Raw genomic sequence first — 22,607 nt, forward strand, 5'->3', positions numbered from 1 at the left:
CAAAGGTTACACTTGTCTTTGAATAATACTAAAGGGGTAGAAAATACTCAGATATTTGGTCAGCCGATCAGAGCTGATAAAGAACCCACTCCAAGACTAATTGTGCGAACTGAGACATAATCAGACCTTGTTGATAAAAAGTACGTCACGACCTAGGAGAGAATAGGAGAGCAATTTTACAAGGAATCTATTTTTTTATTTCATTTTTCCAAATATTAGCATTCCTTGCCCTAACTTGCAAGCAAGAAGAAACCCTCAATCAGCGCTCTCTCAATTACAACAGCTATTTGGAAAATATAAGCCCTCGGATTTTCATCATCTCTGTCCCAAGACTGCCATGAAACATTTGATGCTTTGATGCTTTCAGAGTAATTTCCAGTACTTGATATGAAATGTTATTTTCCTAGTTCACATCGCCAGTCGTCTATCTTCTCAGTAGGAAAAAAAGACATCGTGTAAATAGAAAAAAATCACATTAAAAAATGTTCTAGTATTTTAAACGCCAGAGTAAACTTTTAAGATGTACTCAAAATGTACTGACTCGCCCGCAACTGAATAAATTTTCGTGGAACATGCAGCTTGTCATAATTTGTCAAAGTCGCGCATTATATTTCTTCAAAACCGTTTCGCGGAACAAGGAAGATACGACGTAAGGAGCCGATGAACTGTGACAGAAAATACAGGATGAAACTAAGACTCTTTCCGTTTCACCATATCCCAGGAAACTCTAAAAATAATTCTTAGATAAGCTATGCGGTCCTCTAGTACGTGGTCTCTTAAAACTATTTTCATGTATTCATAAAAGTAAATTTCTTTCATATCAACGTGATAAACTGATCTGATGAAAAACTGTAGAAAATTTATTTTTATAAGGTATTCTAAAAATAGGACGTTTTCAATCTCGTAATTTTCATGCGCGACGCTTTTAATAATTGTTTCATATTTATTTAGCTGATTATTTCACAACTATATTATTTCTGTTTTCGCTTTGTTCTAGAACGTATTTTTATTGTTTGGAAATATTCCAATGATATCACTTTTTCCGCTCGAATACCAGGGAAAAGAGAGAGTAGAAATAAAAGATCTGGCCATGCAACAAAATAATTCATGAAATAAAATGACTTTTCATCACTTTTCCGGGTATAAAGATATACTACTCTAATCAGCCAAGGGAAGACTGTCTCAATTAAGATACATAGTAAGTACAGATGGCACAAAAGGATCTTTCCTTAATCTGTAGAGAAAACTTCATGTATGTGCTTTAAGAATCATTTCGTTCCGATAACGATGGGATGGGAATACAACAATGATGTCATAAAGTAGGCATGGATGGATTATTATATTCCTTGGAAAATTTAATTCATCACGCAGAGAGAAAATTATTTTTGTTCTTAGGCACAGTATATCGAAGGGTACTAGTTGCCTCAGTTGAACGTGTTAAGATGATAATATGAAAGTATATTTTTCAGAAGAAATATTTTGACCAAGATATTGACGAATTTCCAATTCGCATGCAACCTAGTTCCCAGGGCTTTTCCCTCGTAAATTCGTAAAAATAATGATTGGGACCAATGATTGGTGGAAAATAATGACATGCGCATAATTAAAAAAGCCTTACTTGCTTTGACTACTGGTGGGAGGAAGGAAGCGAAGACGGAGCACATCTGAAATAGTAACTGTATTAAAACAGGAGCCGGTATTTCTAAGAAACTCAATGTTTTGCCCGCTGATGATGGATCCCAGGATTGGTTGGATTCAACCGGAGCAAAAGGGGCCAGCTCATGACACATGGACAGCAGTTTTGGAGGATGTCACTTCACCAACGATGGTCGACAATCATCGTAGCAGGGAATACATCCCTTTGAATCGGAAAAATACTTTTAATGAAGAAGTGGAAAGTACCAAATTGAACAACCTTATAAATTCCGACAAGAATCATGTTACTAAGAAGAAAAGAGTTGAGAATCAAACCCCTTGCTGGTCCAAAGATAAAAGTTATCCAGACGGGTCGGTGGGGTAAGTTTAGCGAGTTTCATTCTCGTCGAATTGAAGCGTGACAGACCTCGGATATTTGAGTGAAACGCCTCTTCTTTTGTTTATTAAGGCTTCATGAGGAAATCTTGGACTTCTACAATTTTATGAAACCACGAACGGCCGAACATACCATGCGACAAGAAGTGATAGCCAGGGTTCAAGAAGTCATCAGACGGCTCTGGCCTACGGCTGATGTACGTATGAGCAACATCCAGTTATTACTTTTAATTCTCACAATAGTCGTAAAGAAAATATTTAAAAAGCTCTTAAGAGTTATAAAAAGCAACGGTCTTTAATTTCTGGCCATTCATTTCAGGTGGAGGTGTATGGAAGCTTTCGGACGGGGCTTTATTTACCAACCAGGTGAGAGGACTGTTGTGGTTCACTTCAGCGAAGACGGTGTTTGATTATCTTTGTGCTGTTTAAGTTTTGTGCTTCTTTAAACTCCCTAAGAGTGTTTCTCCCCTTACAGAAGGCTTTACATTAAGATGCAATAAATATTTTTTGTTTTATGGGCGAAGATTATTTGAGACAAAAAGAGGCCTCGTAGTTTTCACTTTATTTTAATCGTTTTGTGGTACAAAGAACAACAGAAAGGGTATAAACATGCAACCTGAAACCGAACGAGCGTCCTCCGAGGTCTATTTTAAACGTGAACGTGCTCAAAAAGTCTTTGTGTCACAGTAGGTTTCCGTAATTTGTTTTTGCTTATCGAGTCCGTTTAAAATTCACAGCGACATCGATATTGTTGTGTTTGGAAATTGGGAGAGACTGCCGTTATGGACGCTTGAGCAAGCACTCACGGCAAATAAGATCGCCGAGGCTTCATCTATGAAAGTCTTAGACAAGGCATCGGTGAGAAATAGCAATAAAATGATTTTTGTAGTCAAGTCTTTGACTTAGACATGTTGTGATAATAATTTGGTATGAATATTATAAATTTGTTGCTAAAGTTTAGAATATGTTAGTCTTAAATTTCGCTCTCGCTTTTCTTTCGTCGGCGAAAGACCAATGTCTTAAAAAATTCATGTTTTAACTATTTCGTTGCGGACAGTTGCTCGTATATAATTAACAGTATTGCGTTGATCATTCTGTACTCAGTGATAGGTGGTACAGGAAGTGTTAACGGTACAAAAAGTCTTAAAATCATTGTACTTGCACGCGAAAATACTTGTCGCTTAATTGTTTATTCATAACTACCAATACTCATTCTCCGTATGCTAATTTATTGCGGGTTCGTCCCCTAGCGGAATTTGAATATATTTGATCCTCTTTATCTCGAACACTGTGCCCTTTGGCACTCTTAGAGTTTGTTTTTCTTTTTGTTTAATCATGCTTAGAACGCGACCGATGACCTTATTTGGGATTGAGTGCACTGCTCATTATGAACAGCACGATTTCCATCATTATGCAAAAATAAAAATAAACAGTACCTAATTTTTTCAACTAATTAACACATGTGCATGTCTAATTAAATGAAGTTTGATACTGTATTGAAAGATGAACAAAGAGTGGAAGGTAAAAGGTGTATGCTTAGTTTGCATATTTTGTTAAGATCACACCATTTATTTGGCAATCTTCTCAAAATTCCTGTGGGTCAATAATTGACCTGTTAGTTAAGTATGAGCATATCAGGGTATATTTTTACTTGATAAAAGACCTGATTGGGCATATGACATAGGGGTATAGAAAGAACTTTTGTGGTTTATATTCCACTTGCTTGTTATTTAAGATTTGTAAGTATACAATTTGCTTCATCTAAAATTATTTCTAAAAAACATGAAACTGCATTTTGTTGGTAACAAATTCTTTTATGGAATGGCCTATTCAACTGGAAAAAAAGGGAAAAATAGGCATTTTCCAACCTGCTCAAAAGTGCTTTCAGTAATGTGCACAATGTGTGTGTGCAAAGAAGTGTTGGTAAGTAAATTTGCTTGGGATTTTCATGAGTTTTTGTCACCTGTGATGTTTGAAATGTTTTCAATAGTAGTGAAAAGTAGCACTCATTCAATAACCAATTCTTCTAAAACAAACTTTGAAACCCTTGCACTGTGAAAAAAAACTCATGCATGCAATTTTTGATTCTGATTGGTAGAGGTATGTTACTCCATTTGGATTAATTGTTTCTTCTGCTCTGAAAATTTCCAGTTAATGGAATGTTAGATCCTAAATTAACCCAACTTTGTTCAGACAGTCACCAAAAAGATTCTAAGTAGACTCAGAGGAAACAAATGTAGTGAAGATGGCAGAGATAAACTTGGCTTCAAAAGTGCAAACTTGAACAACTCACTTGAACACTGTGAGGATGGGCAAGAACTTTCATAGCTTATTTGAGTCTCCCATCCTGAGACATCCTGGATCAGGTAATGGGTTGTGAAATAAAGTCTAATTCCTTAGAAACTTATCAATCTGATACAAGCAGTTCTAGTTGATTTCAGTGGTTTATATGGGGGGATTTCTGTGAACATTAATTATGCAGAAAAATTAATAACTAACGTTTTCCTAACTGTTGGCTGGGGGTTGATGGGTAGAATTGAGATTGCTTATTTCAGAGACTATATTGCACTTTTTGTCATCACAAACATCAGACAACAATGGTGTAGTTTTGGTATAAATACCATCTTAACATAGTAAATTAATCTTTGAATGCCCTAAGGCCACAGATGGATCACATTGAAATGAATTGTCTCTTTAAAGTAATGTGAGGTTGAATTTTTTAAGTTCTTGCTTCAGTTTTTCAAAGTCAATAATATTTTATATTATTTAATGGATTTTTTCTGAATTTTTAATCGGCATATAGCCCACAGGATGATTGTGAATAACAGCCTTTATATAATGGTCTACTCGTGTATAGTACCATCTAACTGCGTTTTGCTGAAAATTGTATACCCCTTTTGTCAATTATACTCATATTTTCCATAGGAAATTGCTGATGGCTTCTCTAAGCTGCCAGGGAACAATTCTTGAAATAAATGATGAAAAAAAGGGTGTTCTTTCCCAGAAAACGACAGGGTTTTTCCTCTATGTTCTCCAATGATAGTATTGTTAATTATAGCTCAGGACAGACAGTTGCTTTCTGACCAAAAGTAGGTCATTCTTTAGAACTGCAAAGCTTGAAGGCATGTAGAACTGTCATTTCTTCCTTTTTAAAATTATTAGCTATTTAAAATCTTCTGTGCAATATTGCCATCATAAGTTATTTCTACATAATGTTTTGCACTTACTGTAGATGTTACCAGCTTTCTCATTATGGTGAAAGATCAGTTACACTCTACAATCAGCTATGCAATTAGACAGAATTTGCAGGTGTTGTATCTTAAGCTTATGACCATCATTCATCAGTGTTGAAAACTATCATTCTGTGTTAAGAAAAAGGAGGAAATTGGTTATTTGCCAATGGAAGTTTGGTCATATCATGAATAAAAGGAACTGAAAGTGATTTAGAAAGGCCATGTGATCCTAGTTTAACGGTAATATTGCATAATAGAACTCTTGTTGTCAAGGTAGTTTTACTAGTGACATCTTTAGTGGCAAAGCATTTGGTCATTATGAGTTTTTGGTGTCTTGTTTATTCATCCATGACTTTTTATGAAACTCTTAAAATTTACTCTTACTCTCAACCTTAGCTGGTTGTTGAAAACCTTTCCGCTTGTGCAACCTTCTTTAAAAAGAAATATATCAAAAGTGCACAGCAAAGACACCAATTAGATGTTTTTTGTGTTTGTAATTTAAACATTTTATCATAGATAGCTGAATTAATTTATCCACAGGGTAGCCTGGCTTGTGTGAGAAAGGTTGTTTTTTCCTTTTCTTGGGCCTGGCTACTTGACTGTAAGTTGATTTAGCAAAAGAATTAAAAATTTGATGTGAGAATAAAATTGTACCAAGAAATGAACATGATGGAAATTATAAACATGCAAATTTAACACTGTTTTGTCTTTACTCAGGTTCCAATAATCAAACTGACAGATCAAAAAACCAATGTGAAAGTGGACATAAGCTTTAACGTTCCAGCTGGATTGAAGGCTGCTGAATTTGTTAAGGTAATGTCATCCAGACTCCTGTCTTAAGGATGATGTTTGTCTGGTATACAATCAGGTGTTATTTGAGTGTTGATAAAATTTACAGAAATTAACACAATTTTTCTCATGCAAATTTTATACATTGTATTTTGTTTTGTTTTGGTTTTTTTTTCATTTAATTTTTTGTTTTCTTGGTAGTGGGATTTATTTTGGATGAGGGGGAAAAAAAGCAAAATAAGAAAAATAATAAATTTTATTTATGCTCCACAGCAAGTCATTAGTTATAACTTACGGTATTTTTGATTGATTTCTATTCCACTTGGCACAATTTCATTTTGATCCAGGGCTGACAATAGGGAAACAAAAGGCGTCTTTACCTACTCTAAAATTAAATGTTCAAAATTTGGCAGCACAGCCCTCCATCTTTACAAATACTAGGACTTATTCAACCAAATTTTATATTTCATTGTCCATTAGCATCTTTCAAATTACTTGGAAGCAAAATAAAGTGAAACTTCCAAATAATTGGTGTGTACTGTGGTTCAATAATTTGAAACAACCCAATTTAGAGGAAAGGTTTAGCCCAGAACAATTTTTGAAGCAATGAGAGGCACTGACCCCTCTCTTTATGAAATTGTAAATACTCTCTCTGTTCATTTCTGTATGCTATCATATCTCAGTTAATACATGTGCCATGATTGGTAAATTTAGCTATATTTAGTGGGCCTGTTTTAAATGTACATGGGCCATATTGAATTGTATGGCCCTGCACTAAATTAAAAAGTTTGTTTAAATTGAAAGCTTCCCTCTCATTTTGAACCCAGAAATTTGATAAAGATCTTGCTAACCTTGTGGTCTCATTCAGTATTGTAGGTTACCAAACCTTTTTCCATTTGGATTTATGGTCTGCACACTTTGTGCTTGGGTCATAAATCAGGGCAGAAAAAACTGAGTCCATAACTTACAGTTAGTAAGAGGTGTATTTATTGGTAAACAGAAGAATATCAAATACTATTTGAACTGGAATGACACTTTTCTTGTTTTCAGGACCAAATAGAAATCTTTCCATGTTTGCCACCTTTGGTGTTAGTTTTGAAACAGTTCTTGCTGCAGCGAGAACTGAATGAGGTGTTTACTGGTGGTATTAGCTCATACAGTCTTATTCTGATGGCCATTAGCTTTTTGCAGGTGAGCTCTCCTAAACAAAGCTCTAGCTATCAGTAAGGGAATAAAAAACTTTGTTGCTGTGTTGGAAGGGGGTATTAACTGCTGAAGATAATTTCAATCAAACTAGATGTTTATTGGCCACCCTGAATGGTTTTTAAAGCTGACATTTTGAGCTGTAATTTTGGATTAGGCTGAGGTTTTAGTGAAAATTTTCATCTGCCTTAAGAGCATCATGATAATAATGTCCAAGCTTTTCAACAATAGGTGTTCCCTTGGTGGATGAGGGAATAGTGCATAGGAAAATGTGTTAAGAAAAACAACTGGGGAAGAAAGCTGTTTTATATTTTAAAAAAATGACATTATTTGCTTGTTCAGATAGCAGTTCTTATTTAATGGATATTTTGATTTATTTTTGCATTCTGATGTTATTTTTCCACATAAGGGCAACAGAACACACAATTGCAAGGTTTTTACATTGTAGAACAGGGAAAATATAGGGAGTGAGGGTGAAGCATCAAAGTGGCTGCACAAAACGATCCAAACTTTGTTTTTTCTTTTACATTCAGTATACTTGACTCTAAGGGATGAAGTTTAAAGTTAAACTAATTTTTTTTGTTCATCACCTAAGACACTTGAGGATCCTTAGGAATTGAGTGGACCCTTGTAATAGCCTTGTTGCAGAGCAATGCATTTGTTTGTCAAAAATGTTCTGTTAACATGTGCCTCAAAGCTCTTACCAGGAACACTTGAGATAACTGAGAAGGGCTACACAACTGTAATATTGCAACTATTTGGATTAGAAGAATTTCATATGAAATTAATTTCAAATTGGGATGTCTCCAGCAGTCTTTTCTTCTTTAATTAACTTCATAAAAGATACAAGGAACTGATCATAGCTACCTGAGGCTCTCAAAAGCTTTTTGCTTGGGAACTCTTGAAATAATTTTGTACACTCCACAGCATCATATTGGAAATAGAGAAAGATTAAGGCATATCTTGAGGCATCACATTGGCTATTTTTCAATTCCCAATTTTTTTTATATTTTATTTGACATAAATCTTTCATCATCCAGAGAGTGCTTGATAATTCATTAGAGAAGAGTGAGGTAATGAAATGGAGAAATTTATTTTTCCAAATGCAAACTTAAGATATTAGTTAGATAACTCTTTGGGGTGTATCTGCAGATCACCTAGGGGTTTAGCAAAATCATTAGACAATTCATTAATGGTTTTGATGAATAATTTAAGAAAATCATAAACAAGGCATCAACTAAGTTACTAGTAAGAATACTGCTTCATTGAAAATAATTTCAGATACTTATCTTGAAAACCAGTAACAATTCTTTATTGACTTGGATGCAATCAATATGAAACTTGGAAATTGGGTAAAAGATTTTTTTAAAATATTGTATTTAGAATCACAATAGGAAGGAAGGCAGAACACTGAAAAACAACCTTGGGGTCCTTCTGATTGAGTTCTTTGAACTCTATGGACGTAATTTGAACTACACTAATGTGGGAATCCGAGTGAAAGATGGTGGAACCTATTTTAGCAAGCAGGAGGTGAGTTGTTGCCCTTAATTCACCTTCCCTGTCAGATATGGAAGATTTACAATGTTTTTAGCAAACTGTGTGATATCACTTGTATCCTGATCATTTGAGATTAATTACTGATGTTACCTTAATTCTCAACTATAAAGAAACAAAGTAAACCTGATTATTTGTGGTCTTATTAAGAAACAGTAAATCATTGAATTTCTTCCTAAGTGACCATATTTTCTTTCTCAGGTTTTGCACAGTATGGATGACGTTTTCAATCAATCATGTGCACTGTTGTGCATTGAAGATCCCTTCACTCCAGGTGCCATAAAGAACTACTTCTCTTTTCACTCCTAAAATTGCTTTTACTATGAAAAATTGTTCTTCTTGTCACTCATTTTATTACTGGTAAATCTGTAGAATTTCTCAGTTTTGAAAATACGTTAAACTTTTTTGCTTTCTTTGTAACAAATTTCTCAAATTAACCAATCATCCACGATTAAATCCACTTGAGTTGCACAGAGAATAAGAGAGATGTGAAAGACCCTCCTCCGTAGCTTTTCAGTGTGTCACCCCACCTGTTTCTGTTTGCACAATAGTAACCAACATAGCTAACTTATTAAAACACAATATTTTGTTCTTTCACTAAATTAGCTTTGTTCACACTTCAAATAACTAACCTCGCAAGCTTTTAATGCCACTTTTTACCTCAAAATTGGAGTCAATTGAGAATGAAGGTAACATTTTCTGGCTGAAAGGCACTACAAGAAATGTTGTTATACAGATTGGTGCATGTGATCAACAGATTAACAGAACTAGTTTTTATTTCTGCTGCTGGTAGGTTACTATTGGCAAATTTCAAGTTTGATGATTGTCATTATTAGCTAAAAAAAAATTCAAATTCCAAACTTTTTGGCGAGAATGTCAACAAAATAGAGATTTTCTCCATGCAATAGACTGCACATTCTATCTGTCCACTGGGGCAATAACCCATATGGTTACAAAGAAACAAAGAGCAGGAAGAAGGTTTCATGTTTTTCTTTTCCTTTTTTTTTTCCTCAAATCTATTGGTTACCAATTGGAAACTATTGTCAAAAATTTAGTGGCCAAATATATTTTGTGGCTACTGCCTTTTATAGGAAGTAAAGATGAGTTGTTGAGATGAGTGAGTGAGTGCAAGAGTGAGGGTAATAATAGAATTCTGATCTTTACCCAATTTTGACCTAGTGTTTCCTGGTGCTTATCATTGTTTTGTTTTGTTTTGTTTTGTTTTATCTTTTTTGTGAGTACCATTATTTTTGTAGTTCAACTTATGCACTCAATACACAGCTGATTTTCTCCTTTTGTGATTTATGGATTATACCTACTAGCATATCATGTTTACAGTTCCCACTGTGACACCATACAAGACAGCAGAAGAGGATAAACATCACACACACATTTTCCGATTGTGCACAATTAAAAACAAAAGTTTTCCTAGAAGACATATCTTGATGTGTCATGAAACTTGGAGGAAAATTTTTTTTCAGGAGAGAGCATTTTATTGTTTAAATAAGAAAATTATATAGATCGGAAGATGTCATCTTTTCAGTTCTTACCGTGACACTGCAAGAGACAATAAACATCTCAAGATAATTTCACTGTGGCATCCACCGATGCATAATTTAGATGAAAACTCTGTAGATGTGATCTGCACATCATGGAAGCTTAGAGGGAATTTTTTTTTTTTTGAAAAGAGAGCATTTTACTGTTTGAATCAGTTACTTATGCCAAAAAGAACCACAAAATTTGCAAAGTGAGCAAGCTGCAAAATACAATACCTTGAGTTGTTCAACTGAATAATGGAACGGAGGAACAGTGGATCAGCCATGTCGGCTGAATATCTTGAGACATGAGATGGCAGAATATCCTTAAGAATTATTATATCTTATCACTTAATGAGAAACAAAAGTCTCACAAAATGATATATATATATGTTATTTGCCGGCTGGGAGGTCCGTATGGTGAAAAACTGTGACCGAGGTCTTGAAAATACTGCCCGAGGCCGTAGGCCGAGGGCAGCATTTTCAAGACCGAGGTCACAGTTTTTCACCATACGGACCGACCCTTAGCCGGTAAATAACATATTTATTGTTTTTAAACTTGACGAAATTCTTTCCGAAAGAACCCGAATGACTTATGGCCGTAAATACGGCAAGATCTTCCATAAACTGAACAATTTTAAAATAGAGGTGATGCAAATTTAAGAGATATGCCTCAGCGAAACATTTTCATTTCCGTAACGATAAAGGTGATTTAAAAGGCTTCCAAACAAACTTTGAAACATTATTTTAACAAGTATCTGTCACAATCTGACACCTGTCAATTAGAGAGCGCGCAAGAAAAAAAAATCGTAGGAACATTTGAAAACCAACAGAACTAGTTTGGCAAGGACTGTCACGACAATGTTTTCTTAAAAATCAGTTAATGATCTAACGGAAAGTATTATTTACTCTCATCGACCATTCGTTCATGTACGAAGATTTACCTCTGTTCATTAAGTAAACGGCGAGGAAAGTAATTGTGAGTAAATTCAATTTTTTATTTTGAAGTTGTGGGAGTTTGCTCGTTTGTTTGCTGTAATGGCGTGTTTAACTCTGATCTTTCCTTCACAAAAACTAAATTCGAACGGCACACTCCAACGAGACACAAGGGAATTTAATGCAGCCTTTTCTCAATTCCTTCAATTTCTGTTGTGCAATTTAAGGTACAAATGTCCAAATTGAACGGAATTGGAAAGACTCACCAGGAGCGTATATTTGTTGTAGAACTTAAATTAAAACTTCGCTCGCTTTTTTTTTACTATGAACAAATTGCTTGAGAAAATTCAGATATTAAATGAATGAAAGTTCCATCGCTCAGTTTAACTGTAACCAAATACCTCACGTTTCAACTTTCTGGGTACTTTTTGTGAACGATTAAAATTAATTGCAGACGGTTTTTAGGCCGCTTGTCAACCAACGTAATGACACTATTGTTTATACAAATTCATTCTGAAACCAATATTTTTCTGTCAACCAAAGTGATTTGATAGAGAGAAAAGGGAGGATTCATAAGTTATTTATCGGCTTGAGGTAGTGACCGACGTGTTTGCTTAAAAATACTGCCCAGCCGGAAAACGAGGTATATTTATGAAAAATGAAAACGAAAGTTGGGATGTACTCGGCGACTCACGAAAGCGTTACCGTGGCCCGTGGGCAGAGATAGGAAAATACTGACCGGGTAAAGAACCAATCAGATTGCAAGATTCGTTACCGTGCCCTCTAAAAAAACAATAAAGTAATATTATTTGTTACCACTAAATTATAGGTTGAATGTCAATTAGACAATATATTCTTGAATCATCTTTCTCTTGTGGAACAGGGTACTCATCAACGTGTGGGATGTGCAGGTTTTTTTTTTTGCATGTGAGACAAATATTCTGCAACACTACCTTCTAGCATCATTTTACAACTTTAAGCTCTTTTCAATTCTATAACAATTGTGCTATACCAGTAGCCACATGCAGTCTTTGTCTTTTTTTTTTCACTCACTATGGTGAGCCTTGTAGTGATCTGTATCAATGTAGTAACATATTATCATGTTTCTTTGCTCATGGTAGGCAACTACATAGGAAAGAGCTCCTATAAATTTATGGAAGTGAAACAAGCATTTGAATATGCCTATGATGTTCTAAGCAAACAGGTTCTGAAAGAAGATTCTTGTTCACATGATCGGTAAGTTGTAACAGTAATGCAACTAGGATTATTTAGTGATAAATTTGATTCACAAAAAGTGAACCATCTTGAAAGAACTTAGTAATGATGATACTAATTCACTAATGAAATAATCATAGTAATAGTAACAATAAAATTAATTATCATCACCATGTATTGACTGAAAACCGAGTTTGTATCCTTGCAGGTTCTGTTATTACTTTAATGGTATTTTCCTTTCAATTATGGTGGTGATTTTTGCTTAACAGAAATTTTGAGAGGCCTGAACAGGAAGGAGCTGGCCACCTCAGCCGCATTGTGCGGGTGACAGATGATGTTGTTGAATATCGTGATTGGGTTGCTAGAGTTTGGCCATCATATGATGTTCCATTAATAGCTGGTGTAAGCCAGTCACCCCCGACGTATGCTAGTATAGCAAACAGACATGTTCAACCTGAGACCCCAGGCATTACATCATTGGATGTCATCAACAAAAGTGCTACATGGCCATTGGGAAGATCTCAGTTAAATGCTGTAACTTTGGTGTCTGAAAATGAAAAGGTGACTGATAAAGAGGAAGAGCCTTTGGTCAGGCACACGAGTGCTGACAGCCTCTTTACTCTTGCGGGGGGAATTGAAATGAAAGTAAATAAAAACTCAGTTTGGTCTGCAACCTCTGTTCGGAAATTGGCAGATTCACTCGCACAAGACAATGTAGCCAAGAAAAGAATGAGCTCTGAAACAAAACCTGCCAATAGTTTAAGGCATTTGAAACCCACTATAACTGCAATACCTTCATCTGTCAGCACTAGCTCCTCATCACCAGTGACTTCTTATTCAGGGGCAATAAAGCAGTCCTTGACACCATTGTTGAAACAAACAATAGGAACTCCAGCAAAGGCCTCTGTGGTTGACTCTTCCTCAAAGTTGAAAGCTGTGGCAGTGGTGGGACCTCTAAGTAGTGGCTCTCCAAAAAAGGCTGAAGAGCAGAAGACTTGTGCATCAAATAACAATGTAAGTTGCAGCAGAATCTCCTAAATGTCACTTACTGGTTATGTTAACTGCAGCTGTTTATCCACTCAGCTCAAGCTGTAACCTTTATATCTAACAAGTACATGCAAATTTATTTTATATTTTCAACAGGCAACATCAGTATTTATTGTGTGTAATGTTTATTGAAAAAACTTACTCACTTCTTATCACTGGGAGGTGTGTTTGCAGTGCGAATAGTTTTTAGTTTAACATTCAAGATTGTAAGAGTTTCCTCTACAAGTTTATCAAACACTTAACTCAGGAAACTGAAATATTAATTCAGTTCTAATATCACTTAAGAGATTAATCATGAAAGAAATTGGTGTTGCATTTTGTGCTAATTAGTGCAACATCTATTGCTCCTATTATAAAAAATTTCAATGGAGTTCCAGATCTCAAAGAACTCTAAAATTGATCTTAACCAACAGAAAGTAATATCTTTTCATTTTAAACTTGTCAGAAAAAAAGGAAGTGTCCAATCATTTACACTGTCGGGAAGAATTTGATATTCAACTTTCCTGACAATAATTGGGTTTATTGGGCTTTTTAGCTTACATGTTTTGTGTACCCATTTCAGGTCCTATGGAAATTCCCAGCTTTATCTTTTGTAAATTTTTGTACATTTACACGTGAATTAGGGGAAATTGGAACGAAACAGTTCTTTAGTATATAATCATATAACCTGAAACAAACCATACATGTACATTTACAAGCTAGAGAGACCTTTTCTTTAAGTTCTCTGTCAAGTGCAATCACATTTTTCAAGATCTGCATTATTTTGTATTGTCACTGGAGTGAAGTATGACAAAAAAGATATTGATATCATGGGTAATGTTCTTAACTGGGAAGATGAAAAAAATTAATTAAATGAAACATGTTCTGTCATGTATTTATTAAATTTTGTTGTTATAATTTACTGTAGAATGCTGTGGTTAGTTCACCAAAGCTGGACTGCGTGACCACCAGGCAACTCAGTAAAGACAATGGTATGGGAAAACAAAGCTCTCCCACAATTTTTTTAAACAGTAAAAAGAACAATGACAACAGTAACCAAAACAACAACAACAATAACAACAACAATAACAACCATGGCAAAAGTTACACAAACAGTGGTTCAAAGAGTTCATCTAAACAAAAACGTGGGAAATCACCCAAGAGTAAAAAGGGTAGGAGTTAATGACAAGGTGGAAAAGAGGAACCATGTTTCAGTTTCACTTCTTTAACAATGACGGTGATTCAATCATCATATTTAATCTGTTACATGACTTTTTATGAAATTAGTTTGTGGGAAATATTTCAATACTCTTTGAGGGGACAGAGCAACAGAGATAAGATTGCAAAAAATCTAATCTATAGTTTTGAAAAACCCAAAAAAAAATTATGTACTATAGTATTTTTTAAACAACAAAACAACAAATAGAAAGGTTGTTATTCAATTCTCCTTTTGGGTTCATTCTTTTCTTTTAGGGCCCTTGGAAAAAAATTTAAGACTTAAAAATGCAAAATAATGAATTCATAAATTCAATTTCTGACCACCAAAAGTTTCTATCTGAGAAAGGAGAGGAGTATTTAAGTTAAGAAAGCACCTGTGTATAAATGGATCTTTAATGCTTCTGGAAAAAGTCACAGTTTATTTTAAGTAAGAATCGTGTAGATTATGGACATGATTGTGACTATCATTCCTGCATAGCCAGTGCCAGTTCATCTTTTGTGTTAAAAGTATATCCTTGGCAAATGTGCATGTTGATATATTGGAAAACAAAAATAATATGACAATATCTATTTGAATTACGTAGGCTTCCCTTTATTCTTTAATTTTTACATTGCACAGGGGTTAGTGTTTATTTTGTTTCACACTTGTGATGGAAAATGGAATTTTTGTTGTAATTATTAGCTGTTGATCTGAGCTGTTAGACTTGGAATTAACTAATTGCTAATGAGGGTTTGTTTGCAGAAAGATTTAGACCAAATTTAAGACTTCACTATTGTTGGACTTCACCATCACAAAAATCATGTGAAAGAAACTAGAATGAGTTTTTGAAACATTGGCACTGAGAACGAGTTAAAATGTTTAAGTTATTATAATGAGTTATAAAAGCAACTAGTCCCAAAATCAATAAAAAAAAAAGGAAACATTGAGAGTTGCAATACAACTGAGTGAGAAGAGGGGTAGATTAGGGATAGCCTGGTTGAATGAGTTAGAAGGTTCAATAAGAGGAAGTGGGAAATTTGTGAGAGCACGAATCAGGTGAGAAGTACTAAAATGAAAAAAAAATATATGATCATTAGTCTACATTGTTTTAAAATTCCTGGCAAGGGACGAGAATCTAAGGTGCAGCAAGATGAAGACTTTAAGCCTCCACACCTGCTTCTGTTGCTTCCTCTGACAAAAGCAGACAACTACTAGTGGGAGTCAGATTTTTTTATTAGAAGTATACAGTTCTAGACTGAATTAAAGAACATGGAATAAGTGGATTAAATTTTACATTATTGATTCCTTTCTCCCTTCTCCCCCCCCCCCCCCTAAAAGAACAGATGTGAATTACTTTTCTCAAACATAAATGATAAGAATATCCATTAACACTAAAGTTAAAATTGCTGAAGTTTTTGTGGCAAGAGTGATTATAATCAGTGTCTCTGATGGATTTGTCAGGTGGTTGTGATAGGTAGATTTAACTGATGTCATTACTATGTGATGAAAGCTTTGCTGTAGACACTGCTGTAGTGTGCCTTTCAGTCTTGTGGGAGATTTTAATCAACTTGATTTTGGTTTATATTGCATAATGCTATCATCCATATACTGTAAAATTCATTTTGTATTCCATACGATCTGTTTTCATTTCTGGTTATCTATAGGGTCCTACATAATACAAAATGTTATTTATAAAATGATTCAGTAGCTTTCATAGGCTTTAAAAACGTTATGTTCTTTATGTGCGATATCCAGAGCATATTAGTGAGTGAGCAAGGTAACTCTGTCGCACAGTGAGAGGTGTATATAGTTTGACAGATTTGGATCACAGACCCACCAGTGTCCAGGTTTTTTTTTTTTTTTTTCGCTTTGCATTCACATTTTTGGAAATATGTGCAATAAGCGATTTATTTTACAGAAATAGGATTTGTAATTTGTTTTGCTGGTTTCTTGATTTTTTTTAGGATGTATGTAGATTACTAAAGATTAAGTAATCATTGAAAATCTCAGTTTATCCTTCTTATGTTTCAACACAGCTGTCAATCAAGTAGATTATCAACAGTCCAGTGCAACACTTATAGGTTGATTTTGTCTGGGCATAAAAGAAAACCCAACAGATTTTTCTGTCTCGTAAAGTGCGACTGATTAGTCGCAAAGATGAGTGATTTACTAAGGGAAAAGTCAGTATCCTGAATTTTATTATAACACATTTTGACGTCATCAATTTGCTTTGAAATCTACCAATAATTTACAGTACACCTTTAAATCTAGGCTTTCATATTTCATTTGGAAAGGCAGCAAAGACAGTTAGTCTCAGTGGCAGGTTCCACGATAAATGTTTTGTGTCGATTTTTACTTGTAATTGTTACGACCGGATTTTCATTGACATTGGTTTGTCGGTCGAGACTTGCACTGCTGTTATTCCAATTCTTTTTGTGAGTTTGTTGCCTTTAGCTGTCAAAATTACAAAATATGTATATCTGCCATCTTTAACGATGACGATTACCGGTATTAAAATATCATAAGCCAATGATGACAGTCAGTCGGTTGGATTTTTTTTTATTTAATGGTATGATTACAATTTTCTTTCCATCTTTACCGAGCTGTGTTACCTTGACTTAAATTTAGTTTAAAAATGGTTAGTAACACGTAATGATTAAGTAGCTACGTAGATTTTTTGATGATGATAGAAGTTGTTTACATCGTGATTGTACTTTTTGCACACAAATTGTTTCAAAGAAAATTATTTAATTCATCTTGCGTTAATTAACTAGTTTTAGTGATGTTATATTAAGCCACTAAAAGCTGCTTTAAAATAGAGGATTCTGGTATTTTACATCTGAGTTTGGCGCAACCTCGTCGGAAGAAACACTTCATAGGTTCTTTCACCGTGGTAAGCCCGTGAGTTTGGAGTCGCCTAGGATTCTTAAAAGTCTCTAACCCTTCTAAACAATTCTTTTTGTTCTATATCTAGACTTTCACTCAACAAAACGAATACTGTGATCGGTTGATTCTTGGTCACGTGCCCATAATCAAATTCGAATGTATCCTGACCGGGATACAATTGAGCAGTTGTTGGCCGCGCGCCGAATACAATAGCATGTTTTTGCCGCATGATTGTCTAAGGGAAAGTGTTAATATATAACAAAGCATTTAATGTATGGTCCCTCGGGAAACTAGTTAGTTTTCTTTTCCCTCGAGTCCTGATGTTTCCCGAGACGAAGTTGAGAGAAACATCAGGAGTCTCAGGAAATCAAAACTAACTGTTTCCCTCGGGACCATACATTAAGTGTATAATGATTGTTCCCACAAATAGGAGCATAAACGTATTTAAAGACTTTACATTAAATCTAAAATGAGTTGCTAAAACTATTATAGTTTTTGTGTGTATATTCTTGTACTGAAAGTCGTCGCAATAATATGATGTAAATAAAGAAAGGCGCGAGTAGAGTTTTATTGATATTTTGCCATGTATGAAAGTTCCTAAATTGTATACTACGTTCTTGGAAAATAATTTAGATTTTTTTATACTGACATTGTGTAAAATTTGAGAAGTCTGTTAAAAAAAAATATATATATATGAAATAAAGTTGTGTGAAATCACAAATAGTGGATTTCTTTTGTGTTTGCGGAAACCTTTTCACAGCCGTTTTTCTAATATTAATATTTCCTCTACATATGTCAACCTGTCAGCCAAGATTCACTGTTCTGTATTGGAACAATCAATATGAATTTTGTTGTAAGAATTTAGGGACTGCATTAGCTTTTCATTTTTATGATTGGTCTTGACATCCCAATTTAATAAAAACCTTCCTACGAAACAGGTCGACATTTTTAATGGGATCTAAGTTCTTGAACCGTCACACTTCCTGTTAAATTAATACAACTGGTACACGCGTGCAGCCAACTGCTTACTGTTTGTTAATGAGGGCTGAGAAACTATGAATCACTCACAACTCGGTTGGACCAACAAGCCTCTTTCTATAAAGAGCATTCTGTACGATAAGCCGAATTGTATATCCACTTTGACTGGTTCTTCCGTTATGGAGGATAGACGCCTAGATGAAGTCACCATTAACAGCATGTTGCTTTTTATCATTTAAAACAAACGGATTCCATGTCGCCCAGGTTCGATATAGTGATAAATCATAGGAGACGATTAAATTTTGTGAGACTTAAGGAACTCGGCTACGCTTCGTGTGACCCTTTTCCGATCTTACCGCATTTTGACGCCATCTATGAGCTATTAGGGACCTTTAAAGCATCGACGCTAATAGAGACGACGACGACGAACTGCGCCGCGAGAGCACTGGTTCGAGTACGTCGTTCACGGCGGGAAAATTGCTGAAAAGACCCACGGTAACATGGAATCTACTTGTAAACTCCTCAATGGGGAGGCCGGGAGGAAAAGATACAAAAGGATATAGAAGAGGCATATTTATTCAACTCCCTTGTTTGTGTTCTGTAACCTTTGCCATTTACAGGATTCAAAATCCTAAAACTTGACGGCGTTTGCATGTAAGAAAAAATTTGAACCCTAAACATTTCAAGTAATATGCATTTCTCTGAACCTGACGGTACTTTCATTTTACCTGTCACTTGAAAGTTTTATGCCAATAATACTCTTGAGTAACGTGCGCTTGATTAGGCGGCATCAAGACGTACCTACGAGTACGACCGTTTAATTGTGGGCTTAAGGAAGCGATAAAAACGCGATGAAAGTTTCAAAGTAATGGAAAACTGATGAAACTTCTTACTTTCATTTCATTGCTTCTACCTACGTTACAAAGAACAAATATGTTTTGTCGAGCTTTCCCACTTAGATATCCTGTTCGCGGTAGCGGGAAGAAAGACAATCTCAAAACCGAGTACATTTTCATTTACATTTGTTTTGTTTAGATTTTAAATTAATTAACAAGGATTTGTGATTTGATAACCAGAATGATAAGCGTATTTTGATTCGTTCTAACTTATGATATATGAGAACACAGACGCATCGATGACGTCACCATTGAACAACTTTTGGCTTTTTTATTATATAAGACACTAAGATTAAGTGTACAGTCCTAGATTACGTAAGACAGTAAAATGTGTCAAGAACATTTGTGACACTTGGCTGCAATTCGGGTGCCACATTTTTATTCGTACCTTATTTTGACGTCATCTGTGATCTACAATTGGACAGACGGACGATAAAATGGAATTTATTTGTTAAACAGACGCCTAACCGAGGTCACCATAAACAAATGTTTGCTTCTTTGTGCTCCACATTGCCGTACGCCTTTACAAAATATTACCGACGACATAAAAATTTGGTAAGAACACACACTAAGCTTTCCTTCGTGTGCACCATTTTTGTACTTACCATATTTTGCCGAACAGACCCACGGTGACACGGAATCTACTTGTCAATCAGACGAGACTTGGGCTGCTGTTATTACAGTTTATGTGATAAGCTGAATCATACACACATTCTTATTGGTTATTACTTATGATCTATCGGAGGACAAACGTCATCATTAACAGTATTTGCTTTGGTAACATATAAAACAAATAGATTGCATGTCGCCCTTGTCTGTACAGTAAAAGATCATAGAGACGCCAAAACCAGTGTCGCACTCGTGTGCCAATTTTTTTCGATTTTACCGCATTTTGACGACGTCAAAATGCGGTAAAAAAATGCTCGACCCAATTAGATGGAAACATCTAATTGGGTCGAGGGTGAGTGGACCCGTGACATGGCCTCTTTACTATACTCCAGTACCTTTTTAGGTATTTCAAAAACCGCTGGTCGGAAAGAAATGACGACTGTGAATTCAAAATGGCGGACATTTTGAATTTAAAAAAAAAAGCAGTTGCACCGAAGTTTAGTCACACAATTATAATAGGTATCTGGAGACAAAATAACAAGCACAATAAAAAAAAAGTTTGTTATCTACCCTAATTTATATGAGGCGATAAGCAGAAAACCTTGTGTAAGGAACTAGCTTTTCGGGAAGTTGTCCTCACGGCAAGAAAGTGCGTGATCCAAAACAATGCCCGACACGAGAGGAACTTTTCAAATGCTTACATCAATGTAACTCATGTCATCTTAGAAAAGATAGTCCGAAATTTCTCACATTTACATAGATTTGTATAACATGGGTATAATATACTTTCAGCCATAACAACTTTCTGAGAATTTGTGTTATCAATTTTCAAATTACACTTTCTGCGCTGAAACAATGGCTCAATGGATGAAGCCATGTACAATTACAACTTAAAAAGGACGTCTTTTGATGCTGGTATGATTTAACTTTAAGGTTTAATATCTGTCATTCAATTGACATTTTGACCCATAAAGGGGTTCGCTCGCAAGTTTCATTTTCAAAGGAGACTTTCTAAGTAGCCCACCACTTCTCATTATTTCTCAGCAATATTCAATAGGAGACGAAAAAAATCAAAACATATTTTTGATTCATGAGTTTTGCGTCAAGCACAATTACTCAAAAAGGCCGAAATTAAGGTAGAGAGAATCAAGAACGTCAACAAATTGACGTCATCAAACTGAGATAAAAACTACAAATGGTTTCCATTTACCAGCAAAATTGATTTTCAATGGATTTTTTGTACATTTGCAGTTTATTTCAAGCGAAAACTGCCCATGTAAATTACCCTCTCACTTTAGGAAGATTAGAGACTGAATTGCCAAGGTTAAGTTTTGATGCATATTGTACTATAACCAACTCAAGAGGTGAAATGATCATTGATTGGCTGTGATCGTCAAGCGCACTGTGGCTTCATGGAAATTATGCTGGATTCCGTCTATCAAAAGATCTTTTGAAATTCCAGCTTGAGGTGCAGTTGTGTTCTTGGACAAGGAACTGGTGTACGGCAGTCAATTCACAGAGGCGAGGGGGGAGGGGAAAGTTTAGGTGAGTAATAAAATTACTCCAGTTATCATGATAACAAAAAAAAGGTAAGAATTAGCGGCCTGGCCTTCTTTGACTTCTATGCCCACATGCAGACAATGAAAGTATAAAATTAAACTTACCTCTCAGTTTTGTCTCAGTGAATCTTAGGTCACAAATACACTATTCAAACTTCAAAAGTGTTACTGAACATCTTGAATATCGATGGAAAGTTTTTGTAAGAGATAAGTAGAAATGTACACAGTTTACAGGCGTTCGGAATCGTGTGCGATATGTTCGATTACTTTTAGTTCCTGTTTGCTTCACCCTGCAGGTGAGACTAACGAAGCAGAAGCATCTAATTTAAACAAAAGTATTTATTTCCTATTTCATTTTCGTTACTTATTTCATCGATCCTTTCATCTCCGCCGTTTACAAAGAGATGAAATGCCACCCACGTGTTTTCTAACGGCAATTACCATTTCTCTCGGGACTGATATTAATTTTTGACAGTTTCTCGAATTTTCCACAAATCTACCATCAAAATAGAAGATAGTGTAAGTTTTGAGTTTTGAGTAAAGAGTTTTCTTTGTGAATTCACTGGTCATTTTGGTCAGTTCCGATTCATGGTAAGTCCGCAAGCGCCTTAAGTATTACTACTCAAGCTGCAAATGTCGAGTGAGTTAGTGTCGCGGAAAACAGATCACGGAGGCAGCCCGTTAGTTAGAAGGGCTGTATCCCAAAGCTTTTTTGCTAAGAGGTGACTTCCCCACAAAACCGCGCAGTTAGTCTATTCACAAGCTGACAAAAAGTCCAGCATTCTCGAGGTAAACAACTGAGTAAAACCAAATAACATTTTTGTTTGTTTTTTACGCCAGAGTATTGAAAACGAAATCTCATGTGCTATACTTCAAAAATAATGGTATTGAAACCCCACTACCACAGACTCAATGACCACGTCTTACAGCTTTATCATAGTTAGGACAAAAACAATACG

At 35.2% G+C, this 22,607-nt stretch overlaps 1 protein-coding gene across 1 annotated transcript; it reads left to right on the forward strand.

Moving 5' to 3' along the window:
* Nucleotides 1-1,551: 1,551 nt before the first annotated feature.
* On the forward strand, nt 1,552-18,327 carry LOC113665936 (uncharacterized). Its single transcript, XM_027181672.2, has 11 exons — nt 1,552-2,016; nt 2,105-2,228; nt 2,351-2,397; nt 2,769-2,889; nt 5,982-6,077; nt 7,104-7,244; nt 8,640-8,786; nt 9,012-9,084; nt 12,403-12,517; nt 12,766-13,510; nt 14,451-18,327. Exons 1-11 carry the CDS (start codon nt 1,715-1,717, stop codon nt 14,703-14,705), a joined length of 2,166 nt encoding a protein of 721 aa, XP_027037473.2. The 5' UTR covers nt 1,552-1,714; the 3' UTR covers nt 14,706-18,327.
* Nucleotides 18,328-22,607: the final 4,280 nt, after the last annotated feature.

Source organism: Pocillopora damicornis, chromosome 3, assembly GCF_964200805.1.
Source record: "Pocillopora damicornis chromosome 3, jaPocDami1.2, whole genome shotgun sequence".
Taxonomy (NCBI): domain Eukaryota; kingdom Metazoa; phylum Cnidaria; class Anthozoa; order Scleractinia; family Pocilloporidae; genus Pocillopora; species Pocillopora damicornis.

Excerpts from the sequence above, each read along its gene's own strand:
- LOC113665936 (XM_027181672.2), top strand. The coding sequence starts at position 1,715 with ATGTTTTGCCCGCTGATGATGGATCCCAGGATTGGTTGGATTCAACCG. Across the intron at positions 2,229-2,350 it reads GGCTCTGGCCTACGGCTGAT|GTGGAGGTGTATGGAAGCTT; the intron begins GTACGTATGAGC and ends CATTCATTTCAG. Across the intron at positions 9,085-12,402 it reads TGAAGATCCCTTCACTCCAG|GCAACTACATAGGAAAGAGC; the intron begins GTGCCATAAAGA and ends TGCTCATGGTAG.